Source organism: Carassius carassius, chromosome 8, assembly GCF_963082965.1.
Source record: "Carassius carassius chromosome 8, fCarCar2.1, whole genome shotgun sequence".
Taxonomy (NCBI): Eukaryota; Metazoa; Chordata; class Actinopteri; order Cypriniformes; family Cyprinidae; genus Carassius; species Carassius carassius.
In genome coordinates this window covers 14,655,390-14,667,441 of record NC_081762.1, presented here as the reverse complement: position 1 = coordinate 14,667,441, position 12,052 = coordinate 14,655,390, and the positions used below count along the sequence as shown (strand labels likewise).

General features: G+C 37.0%; 1 protein-coding gene across 3 annotated transcripts; it reads left to right on the top strand.

The window, feature by feature from the left end:
* The first annotated feature begins 1,210 nt into the window (after positions 1 to 1,210).
* On the top strand, positions 1,211 to 11,687 carry LOC132145390 (uncharacterized). 3 transcript variants are annotated; one of them, XM_059556391.1, is made up of 13 exons: positions 1,211 to 1,667; positions 1,807 to 1,875; positions 3,898 to 3,922; positions 7,457 to 7,543; positions 7,848 to 7,996; positions 8,079 to 8,195; positions 8,304 to 8,346; positions 8,449 to 9,181; positions 9,327 to 9,390; positions 9,983 to 10,060; positions 10,147 to 10,248; positions 10,331 to 10,898; positions 11,054 to 11,687. In XM_059556391.1, the coding sequence occupies exons 1-13, from the start codon at positions 1,608 to 1,610 to the stop codon at positions 11,278 to 11,280; spliced, it is 2,322 nt and encodes a 773-aa protein (XP_059412374.1). In that variant the 5' UTR covers positions 1,211 to 1,607; the 3' UTR covers positions 11,281 to 11,687. The 3 variants fall into 3 exon arrangements, with proteins under 3 accessions (XP_059412374.1, XP_059412373.1, XP_059412375.1); XM_059556390.1 differs by having other exon boundaries at positions 8,446 to 9,181; XM_059556392.1 differs by lacking the exon at positions 3,898 to 3,922 and having other exon boundaries at positions 1,597 to 1,667; positions 8,446 to 9,181.
* Positions 11,688 to 12,052: the final 365 nt, after the last annotated feature.

Sequence of the window (12,052 nt, the reverse complement as noted above, 5' to 3'; positions counted from 1 at the left end):
TGAATCATGCCAACTACCAGGGTGACCCACACTGACATGACAGAACCGCCGCTGACTGTCACAGAATCCTGTAAGAATTACAGAATAGAACTGTTTCCTATTGATATAGGCCACAGGATTCTCACAGTGCGGTTTTACTATTGGAATGTGGCATCCATCAACTGCACAGACAGTGTTAGGAAACCCAGCTGTTTCAAATTCTAACTGTGATATGTGCAGGGCTTGTCCTCTGGGCCAGGAGATGTAATGTGACAAATGTGTTATTACAAGAGAACAGAAATCATGCAGGTGTGTTGAAACTGTAGATTTGGTTATGTTAAATCTGTCTGCCACTCCTCTATAGGACTCTTGGTTGGAAAGAGTCCATAGAGAGGCAAGTATACTGTTTGTCAGCGGCACCTTAGTCTGCTGTTTATTCATGTAAAAAGGACCAAGTGTATTAATTAAATCCTGCATTAGGAAGAGAAAAAAAATAGTTATCATATAATAAAACCATGGACACATGAATTTGCATGGGGGGAGCATATGCCTAACATGATGTTTTGTTTGCCTACATACCTCCACATGACCTCTAGAAAGTCTGAAATGACTTTGAAACTCAGAAGGACTGTACAAATGGACCACATTCTCAACAAAGTGAGGAATTTTAGGGACATTCCTAGGAGAGAGAAAACATTTATTTTACGTTTTAATTAAATCCTTTAAACCTTTATTTTATTTAGTGCTGAATTATCTGCAGTCTGGACTGTTTATTTTCATTAGATCTATTCAACTTGCAACATACCAAGACCAGATAGATTTATATCCCTACTATTTACTGAAAAAGCCATTTTAAGTAATGAGCACTTCACCTTAAGTGATTCTCCTCATCATAACCATCTTCGTGCAAAAGCAGTGGTATTTCAATTGCATCCACTTCGTCTGCGATAAAGAACGCGAACGCGATCTCTTCCATTGCTGACGTTTGCAGTCCACAACACAGCGAGATTCAGGAAGTGTCCGGCTTGCCTGCACTTTTTTAACTCCTCCCCTTACTGCAGCCGCCTACTCTCGCTTACAATTCAGGCGAGGCAAGGCGCATCTCAAACAAGCCTAGTGTTTCGACACATCTGCGCTTCGGGATCTCGCAAAGCTTCGGAACGACTGTTTCGCTTCAGCCATCCTTACCACTAGGTGGTACGAAAGATTTTGGAGCAAAGAGAATTGTACCAGAGAAGAAGTCGAGGACTAAGGAATCGGCCTAACCGGGGAACATTTGCGTTAGAGCATTTTTGTTTATTAACGTAGATTTTTTTTTTCCAAGAAGTAACTGGATAGAAGAATACTTTGAAGACAATAGTTTCATGTTGAATGCACTAAAAGCGCAGATCACTAATTCGCTAATCGTGTGCTAAATCTTTTGCAAGCGAGGCTTTATAGCAACGTTAGGTGCGTCGCAAATATGATTTATTACGTAACATTAGATGTATTTAATATACCAAGCTTGATTCTTGATACTTGATTCACGTTTTCTTTACTGCATTTATTTTGCATGGCTTGACCAAAAACATACTATAGGAATAGAACTCACTCAATAACAAAACACTGTCTTATTTTAGCTTGGAAAGATGGCCGATTTACTGACTGTGTACGACGACGAGCAGGCCAACAGCTTCATCGACTGCACGGTAAACCAAACCGGTCTCATTTTGACCCCAGTGCACACAATGTTATTCATGTTTTCCCTGTTAATTAACACTTAATGTAAATGCATTGACCTAACTCTGTGGGACTTAATATCGATAAATGTTGTTCAAATGTCCTCAGATCTGCAATAAAAGAATACGGGGAGACACTCATTATAAAATCCACGTGACCACTTTACAACATTTGAAGGTAAGGAGAGAAAATCCAGTGTGTTACTGAAAGAGTACTAATAATAATTTACAATAACTAAACGCCAAATCCGCATATTCAATTGAGTTTTTAAGAAACGTGGAATAGGCTGCTGAAAATTCAGCTCTGCCATCACAGGAATACATTTCAATTTAAAATATAGTAAATAGAAACGATTCTTTCAAATTGATTTCACAGTATGTTTTATTGTATTTATGATCAAATGCATCCTTGGTGAGAATAAAAGGTTTTTAACAAAATTGAATTTTTTTTTTCTTCCATTTTTTTTACTGGAAGTACATATAATTTTATATATCTCTGTTTTGAAGTATCATTTATAATATATTTTAAGTGGTTTCAGATTATAATATTTCAATGTGTTGTTTTACTCACTTTTCTGCCTTATTCAACTTTAGGATTTCTAAGAAATTGAGATCAATCAGCGAACAACATTTTGCCTGTTCATTTCTTGTCTTAGACACTGTATACACAGTATACGGGTTATGTCTGAATTTCTTTACCTGTCCAAGAAAAAAAAACTACTCGTTCTTCTGCTTTTAAAGCAAATTAGGAGGAGTTGTGTGGACACTGGGGTGTTTTGGACTGTTTGATTACAGTTTTTGTCTTTGTCTTTACTGTTAGACAGTGAGATACCAGTGTGAATACATTTCATTTTGAGGACAAAATGCACTTTATCATTTTAGAGGTTTATTTTTTTGCTTCAACAATGGTTTCAATCCCCAAACCCTTGTTTGGATTTGTCATGGAACCCTTGTCATGGATCTTCAGTCTCCAGAACAGATGGAGCTGCCTGAAACAACATGTATACTCTTGTACACTTCTGTCTATTTGAGAAGATTCAAGAGCTCTGTAACATATTCCATTATTCGTTTGTATTTTTAGTCTGAGGGCATCCTCACACTACTCAAATAGTTGTCATCTGCACTAAAATGTGCTGTAGTTTGACAGCCTATAGCCAATATGGCTGTTGTTGGTCCAGCAAGATGATGAGCTTCTTCACAAGACTGCTAAAAGATGATTGAATGCTGCGTGCTAAATGGCAGGAGTTGTCCAAATCTACCAGTTCCAGTCTGATTGGCTGGCCACAATGTTTCCAGGAGTCTGTCTGCACAGCTTTTCTTTTGAGGTTTTTCAGCTCTTCCTTGTTGCTTTGATTTTCCAAAGCTTTTGAGATTCTTGCCGCTGAATCTTTGAAAGATACTTGAGTGACACTCCTCAAGCACAATCATATATTCAGCTTGATTTCAGATTTGTGCTTTGGAAATAGTTTATACTTATGTTTGGTTAAATGGGAATTCCGACCATACAAATCTTCCCATGTTATATCTGTTTTGTGTATCCTTTGTGGGGACTGCTGTGCCATTATAGCTTCTGGCTGCTAAGGGCTGGGCAGTAAATAATCCATATGTATTTCTGTTATATCACTTAGAAGCTTGGTTGTTTTATAAAATGGCACAGAGTCCTGCTTAAATCCAGGAACACATTTTCATGTTTGTTATTTTGAATGACTTGTATCAAGTATGTTCTGACTGGACTCTCTCATTCAGATTTATTTTTTTTAGCTTTTACAGTTCCACCATGGCATGTTACTTTTTTTTTTAAATGCCTCATTATTCATCTTAGTTCCTCTCATGAACAAGTGAAACCCAATCTTGTAGTTTTTTTTCTGGAAACTTGGGGATTCATTTTCCCACACCCAATGCTTCCTTCATCTTAACTGTACTTGCGGTTCTTCAAACTTGAACTTTTTGTCCAGAATGATGCACAGTATGGTTTCCACAGAGCACCTGGGGTAAAGTGCCTTAATCAAAAGCCCAATGATAAAAGAAGGTCTCCCCTATTGGGGCTTGGACTATCTACCATCACAACACTTTGTTGCTTGTGTGTTATTAATCTGTGTTTACTTTATTTCAGCATTGCAAGTAGGTCCTATGAAGTGCACATAAGTAAAATGTATAATCACCTGTGCCTGTTTTTCCTCCACTGTTTATCCCTTCAAAGAAAGAGGACACCCTAGCTTCACAAGGTAAGTAGTAAAAGTTACAACTTTATTCAGAATTACTTCTATTGTCTAGGCATCTCACGGTCCCTGATTCTATTGGATTTAGTGAAACACATGAGTATATGATATTCCTGTGATTAGTTCTTAATGTGATAAAATAAATTAAAACAAGTCAGATCAAATTTTGTTCAGACAGAGTTATCATCAATGTCATAAGATTATATGAAATGTCCCGAAGTCAATTTGATTTATTTGTGAAAAAGATTTTGACATTTATGTGCTATTTAAAAGCACATATACTGTATCATACCAGGAAATTCAACTGAAATCTCAAGGAGTTTGTAAGTATCCAGATTGTCAGGTGTCATCTCATAAGTTCAGAAGAGTTTCCTTAGAGAAGGATGTCCTTCTCTCATTAAAATGTGTGGACATTACAGCTATAAAGCTCACAGGATTCAGCACTGATGATAGGAATCATCACAAGAACTGAAGACCTAGAAGCTAGAAGACTTTTTTTTTTTTTTTTTTTTTTGGTCTGTGATGGATTTGAAGAAAAAAAAGAAACCTAATCATGTTGGAATCACACAAACCTGGATTTTTTTTATCCATTAAGTGGATTTTTATGGTTGCAGTGAAACCATGGAAGATAAAAAGAAAATATTTAAAAAAACAGGAATAACATTTTTTGTTATTCAAAGAGTAAGACCTGTATCGGTTACAGGATTTTAAAGGAAACATGGGTTTTTCGACTTGCAATGGAAAATGCTACCTTCTTTTCTTTCCTATAATACCACGTATCTGAGTGAAACAGCTTCTTGAATGAGAAAAAAATGGGGCTTGAGTTTGTTTATCAGGATTTGATAAATCGCTGGGATAATTTGTTATAGATCTGTAACATTTTAACTTTCAGGACCTTATGGTTCAATTCATTGTTTGTGCCCTGCAATAGGTTTTTTTCTTTTTTTTTCAGTTTGAGATTGTTAACTTGATTATCCCAAAAGACATCATACATGTTTTAAATAGGACAGTGCTTCCAGTGTGCTCAGCAGATTTGCTTTTTCCAACTTCAAAGTGTCCCCCTTCAAATTGGTGATTACCAAAGCAGGCATTGAGGACAACACAAGAGGCATGCCATACACATTATGTGTATGGATAGTATCACAGGTGGATAAGTATGAAATTCTATAGCATCTGGTTTGGTCACAGTCCTGGGGATACTGTTTTGCCATAGCAATTTGTAAATGCTAGTACAATCGGTGTACCAGCTCATCACCAGGGCAAAGCCTGTTTCTTGCACCATGAAAGATCACTTTGCTGGATGCTGGAAGATTTTCCCAAACCTTCATAGATTCTAGAGATGCCCATATGGATTGGACAGTTTGATCTTGTTTCAGCATTATTCCACATTTCAAGATCAGATTGTCTTTCATCAAGTGGTGTCTGTCATGCAAGGTTAAGAATTTGCTGGACTCCCTGGATTCTAATGGAAATGTGAGGTTTCAGCACAGATATGGTGGACGTAGCCATTATAAACCAGTTCAAAGGATGACTCAAGAACTACTTTACCTGCAAAAAAGCCTCAGATATAGATCAACGGCCTTAAAGCAGAAACAATATTTTGTCTGTTCGATAGTAGGTCAAATAGAAGCAAATGCCAACATTTTGTTTTAACACAGAGAGGAGCCTTCAACAGCTGATTTGTGGAAATGTTTCCCAAAGGTTAAAACACTGGTGAATTTGTACCAAAAAAACAATCATTACTGTGATCTGACCTGTTTGAACGGGTAGATACAGCTTATAATAATGTAACGCATGACAATGCACCAGACATATTTCAGACATATTTTGCAGATTCTGCTGCAGTAGAATAAATATAGGATCTTTCAGACATTAAGAATATACAGTGCCCTCCATAAGTATTGGAACAGTAAAGACAAAATGGTTCTGTTTGCTGTAGAGTCAAGATATCTGTAAATATGATTAAAGGATTAATATGAGACAAAACTACACAATGTCACATTTTATCATTGGATGGTTCAACACAAAGATGTTTTACCAGCTAAGAAGATCAGCACTTTTAGTTTCATCTGATGTGAGCTTATGTATTGGAACAGTTGGCTCACAGGTCTATCTAAGGGTTCAGCTGTGTCCTGTTGCATTAATTCTTCAGATATTAAAAGCAGGGAATGTGTCTTATCAGTTATATCCAATGCTTCTGCATTCTTGCATTCGATGATGACACACACACAAACCAGGATGAAGAAGAGGAAGTCAACTCTGAAAGAAAAGGAAGCAGTTTGGATGTTAAAAGTAAAGTGGAAGCCTATTAGAACTATAGGAAAAACAAAGGACATGGAGAAATCAAGAGTTTGTCAACTACTGGTGACATCAGCAACCAATGATGACCTAAATGGCTGAGATAAACAACAGTAGTTGATGACTACTGACCTTAAAATACATGTCTGTAAAATCACCAACAACCTCCAGAAAGCTGGGGTGATGCTCTGTCAATCTATAGTCCACGGGAGAATTTGTCACAGAATTACAGAAGCTACACAGTAAGATGCAAACTTCTGATCAGCACCAAAAATAGAAGGCAAGATTCTTCACAAATGTGAGCCAGTAGAGTTTTGGAACTGAGCTGATGGACCAATAAGACTGAGATTAACCTTAATCTAAGTGATTGGAAAGCAAAGGTGTGGAGAGAAAAATGGGAACTGCAAATGATCCTAAGCATACAACCTCATCTATAAAGCTTGGTGGAGGTGGTGTCATGGCATGGGCATGCATGGCTGTCTCTAGAACAGGACTTTTTCATTTAATGATGACTTAATGTATGATGGTAGTATCAGAATGAATTTGGAAGGTTACAAAATCATCTTGGCTACCAATATTCAAGAAAATGCCACCAAACTCATTAGAAAGCACTTCATATTGGATCAGCACAATGACCCAAAACACTCTCCCAATTCAGTCAAGGACTCAGAGCAAAGAAATGTAAAATCTTAAATTCCCCTAATCAATCTCCTGATTTAAATCCGACTGAACATTAATTTTACCATCTGAAGAGGAGACTAAAGGCAAAACCTCCCCAAAACAAGCAACAGTTGGAATTGGCTGCATTAAAGGCTGGAAAAGCATTTCAAAGCATAAGACCAAGAGTCTGGTGATGTCTATGGGTTGCAGACTCACTGCTCTGATTGCATGCAAGGGATCTGCAACTAAATATTAGCTTTTACATCTGCCTTAAATCAACTGTTCCAATGCTTATGAGAACAAATAGTTGGATGAACCCTAAAAGTGCTGTACTTTTTATTTGGTAAAACAATTTAAAATTATGTGTCGAAAGATCTAATAATAAAATGTGACATTGTAGTTTTGTTGCTTATTCATGTTTTAATCATATTTGCAAATATCTTGACTCCACAGCAAAGAAAGCAATGTTGTCTTTACTGTTCCAATACTTATGGAGGGCACTGTATATTATTTTGTGTATTTTTTTTTCTTTTTTTAACTTCTGAAGTGATCATGTTTTATGAGCTAATTGTGTCCTTATAGGAGAGATTCCGAGACAACCTCCACTGCCAGAATGGAATGACATAGTCGAATATTTGGAATACCTGAAACTTGATGAGCCCATCATTGGTAGGATGACTTCAAAACCATTCAAATTAACATACAATTAAAATATTCGAGTAAAGTGGTCTTAAAGGAATAAGTTAACCCAAGCGTTTTGTCATCATTTACTCACCTCACCTCATGTCACCTAGACAGAAAGAAGATGATTTGTAAACAATTTCAACTGTTCTTTTTCCAGTGGGATCCAAAATAAAATTTGGAATTTGAACCCACTGACTTTTATTTTATAGCTAAGAAAAGTACTGAGACATTTTCAAAATATCTTTTCACTTGAAAATACACCACTCACTCTTCCTTCTATTTTGTTCAGGTCTCAACTCCCTGATACAGATTCAAGATCATCTCACTGACGATGGCAAAACTGTCTTGAAGTACAAGTGCCGAATGTGTGTCGTGGAGATGGACCTTTACAGCATGGTGGCCCATATCGTAGGACGTAAACACAGACAAAAATACTTGGTATGGTGACTTTGTTCCTTGCTATACTTTTACCCTTGCACTATTCGGCGTGAAATAGTTTAAATTTGATCTGTCTTGGCAGGAGCTGAAAAGACCAGACTTGGTGACATGGCAAGACAACAACCAGAAACAGCCAGGTCTCGTTGCCAGAGCTAAAGCTGCAGTGGTCGAAAAGCAGGAGGGATGGGGAAAGCCAGTGGTATTATACTCTTAGTGGATTTGCTACTTGTAAAATTGATTATTTGGAGGAGTTTTGGATAGAACGCATAGAAATTTTAATTAATATTCATCTGTAATTTCATTTTAGGCACTCAAAAGACCTCAAGAGAAATTCAGAAATGTTGTTCAAGGTGAATATTTGACCTGTCAATCACCAGCTGGTTTTTCCATAGATTAGAACTTTTTTTATGTGTGAAGCTTACTTTTTTTTTTTTTTTTACCCTAACAAGCAGGAAGTGATTTACGGGCTAGTGTTCATGAACAACACTACTATGGACTAGACTCTCCTAGGAAGCCTCCTTTGCCTGAACAGGTTCAAAAACAGACATACCTGGATGAAGACCGACACGGAAGACCCTATTATACAGGCGATGAGTATGACCAGTACAGTAGACCTAATAATCCAAGTCACGCAATCCACCAACAGTTCTATCCAGAAGAAATCCGATATCAAGAACCTTACGAAGATGCTGACATTAGAGGAAGATACTCACAAGGTGATGATTATCTTGAAAGAGCTGAAAGAGAAATACATACTAGGCCCTATGCAGACCAGGGTGGACGGAGACTTCAAGAAGACTATGAAGGAGAAAGTCTTGGCAGAGGACAGTTCCCAGGAGGTAAAACAAACCGATTCAATGACAAAGACCTCCGAATCCGCCCGGCAACATCAGAATATCAGAAAGAGCAAATGGAAGTTAGGCAGTATGCAAATTATGAAGAGAGAAATCCTGCCATGAATCCCATGTCAATGCATGGAAGTAACTTCAATGAGGAGAAAAGGGGGACTGTAAGAGAAATGCACAGCAGGCCTTGGGACAAAGCTAATGAGGTACAAGGTTACCCCCCTATGTTTGAACCCAGAGATCCAAGAACATATTCACACGAAGCAGTTCCAGCTAAAAAGAAAAAGAAGAGCAGATTCTCTGATGCTACCGCAGAGGAAATCGCACTCGCTCATTCGAGGTGATGGGTTGATCATTTCATAATCATAATTGTTGCTAAATATTACGAAATTTGGTGGGTGTATTTTTACACCAATTTACGTAAGGCTGTTGTGTTTAATGTTTCCTCTTTATTTTATTAATATTTTTTTTTTTTTTTTTAACAGACATTCAAATAAATCCACCCTAAAAGAGAAACCAAGAGGAGCACCGTTTAGAGCAAATCCTCCGGTAAAACTGCAAAGACAGTTACTCTTATTTACACTCAAATCAATCGTGTATTAAATGTTCTACTTTAAGATAACTTGTTTATTTAAATATGGTGTATAGGTATTCCTATGATATACTTGATCATGAACTGCAATTTACTGCAGTTTAATTTACGTTCATTTTAATTGGGCTAAAGCAATTTTGCTTGTTAAAATGTCATTTAAACGCTTTAGTCCATTTCTGTGAAATCAGACTAATGCTGCAATAATATTGCAGACAGATTCCAGTGATTTTAGTAGGAATACAAGAGGAATTTGCTAATTTTTACCTTAATGTTAGCAGACAGTGTGATTGTAGCTGTTCTTTGTTTTTAGCATGGACTGTATTCACATTAATTAAACTACAGTTGGCTTCATTCTTCACATTCAAGACAGAGTGATGTGCCACATGTATTCAATGTTTCAAATGTTTAATCGCACATTGTCTATATACTTCAATAGTCAGATATAGACTGTGGCTAGACTATGCACTAACCCACTGTAGCTCCATTATATTGGTGAGATATAAATGAACTTAGTGTTTGTTGGAATACTTATTGTTTTGTTTTTTTCAGTCGTTTAATAACCAATTTGTGGATTCTGGAAGTACATCCCATCTCAATCCGAAACAGGAAAATGTTCTGGACATACTTGTGAGTGGAGAATATTTTGACAAACAAGAAAAAGACTTCCGGATAAACTGGAGTTTTCATTTGAACATATTCTGTTTCAATTACAGAATGACATCAAGATTGATAATATGGACGAAGCCAGATTTCTTAAAGAAAAGCTGTGCACCGTTTTGAAGGAGTTTCAAGAAAACAAATCCAGAAGTACTGGGGTAAGGACAGTGCTATCTGCTAAGAATGATTCTCATTTAATTCAGTCTAAATAATTCTCTATTTGTCGTCCTTCATCTTAAGGGCCATACTTCACAGCCTGTCAGTGATCATAGAGGGGTAAAGCAGACACGGGATGATCCAGATGGCATGCATTTAGAAAAGAGAGGTTTCCAAGAGGCCAGACAATATGATGATGATCCCAGAAGTTTCCAGGAATCCAGACAATATGGAGATGACCCTAGAATGTTTCGAGAGGTCCGACAAATTGGGGATGAGCCCAGAAGTCTTAGCGAGACCAGACATTATGAAGATGATTACAAAGAGTCAAAACGATTTGATGGTTATCCCAGTGGTCTTCAAGAAGCAAGGCCATATGCCAATGATCCCAGAGGATTTCAAACGACTATGTTACAAGAGACCCCACGAGATCTTCCCCTTGAGAGGAGACGTTATCATGAAGATCCTAGACAAAAGGAACAACATTTTGAAGAATATTCAAGAGCAGAAGCTTCAAGAAGTACTCAAGAAACAAGATATTATGAAGATGATTACATTGGCTTTGGAAAATTGGATCCTGAAAGAAATTGGGGACGTTCATCAGAGCGTTATGAGAACAGAGGCCAGGCAGATGTTGAGAGGGGTTTTCAAGGTAGTCATACATGCAATTTTTTTCAAATGGTTTGTTTGTCTTCCTGAGGAGCAGATGATGAGGAATAACCTTGTGATTACAGTGTTTTGAAGTGTTTTTGAATATAACATCTATATAAACTCCTGATTGATTCTTCATGATTATCTTGCTTTCAGAGAGCTTTGGCAAGCATCCTGTTCACTTCCAACCAATCTCTCTACAAGAAGAATCAAGGATGTATGCTGGGAGAACACAGCAGCGGTCTCATCAGAGTGACTATCAACCAGGCGACGAACCCTACGACCCGTTCCACCCGTCATCCTCGCCACCTCCAGAAGCGCCCAGCTCCACCAGTCTTGACAAGATTGCCTCAACTCTTCTTGAGCTTGTGGCTCGTAGATAAAGTTAGACTTATCAGTCAGGCAGTTCATTATGTTAGATGGTTGTAGCTTAACAATAGTCTGCAGTGATTGATCATCTTTATGTAAATTCTTCCAAAATCATCCAGTTAATGGAATACTGTGTTCATCCATACATTCTGCTTATCCTCTGTAGGGTGATAGAGGGCTGGAGCTTATCCAAGCATCTCGGGGCTCCCACGCACACACACACACACACACACATACATGCACACACTCTCTAATTAATGCTGTTTTCAGTTACTACCTTAATTCTCACTGCTTTTAGTTTGTCAAGATTTGTAGCCTGCTTGCTATTATGTTTTCAGTTTGGTTTTTGTGCTATGAAACTGTAGTGGCTTTTGTTCAAATGATTTAAGAAAGATGATTGAAAATAAACAGTTCAACCAAATTTTAGCGGACATTTTTTTATACTTTTTTAAAATTTAATAAAGTTACATTGGTTTTGAAGTGTGGCATATATATTGCAATATAACAATGTACGTTTTTTTGGAATATTATTATTATTTAAAACACCTAGTGCAAAACCCTTGTAAAAAAAGAAAAAATCCCAACTGGATTCAAATGTCATATAAAAGTAAATTTTTAACTGTTAATTTTGTTATTGAGACCAGATTGTTATTTATGTGTGTGTGTGTGTGTATTTTTATATATATATATATATATTGTGACGTATTATGTATTGTGAACTTCTATATTATATATATATATAACTTAAAATAATGAAAGACTGAGGTTGATCTTTTTATTTTAAAT

What these genes read in the sequence shown, in the direction of transcription:
- LOC132145390 (XM_059556390.1), top strand. Translation starts at nt 1,608, where the DNA reads ATGGCCGATTTACTGACTGTGTACGACGACGAGCAGGCCAACAGCTTC. An exon ending in AGGGATGGGGAAAGCCAGTG is followed by an intron (nt 8,196 to 8,303) that starts GTATTATACTCT and finishes ATTTCATTTTAG; the next exon opens with GCACTCAAAAGACCTCAAGA. An exon ending in AAAATGTTCTGGACATACTT is followed by an intron (nt 10,061 to 10,146) that starts GTGAGTGGAGAA and finishes TTTCAATTACAG; the next exon opens with AATGACATCAAGATTGATAA.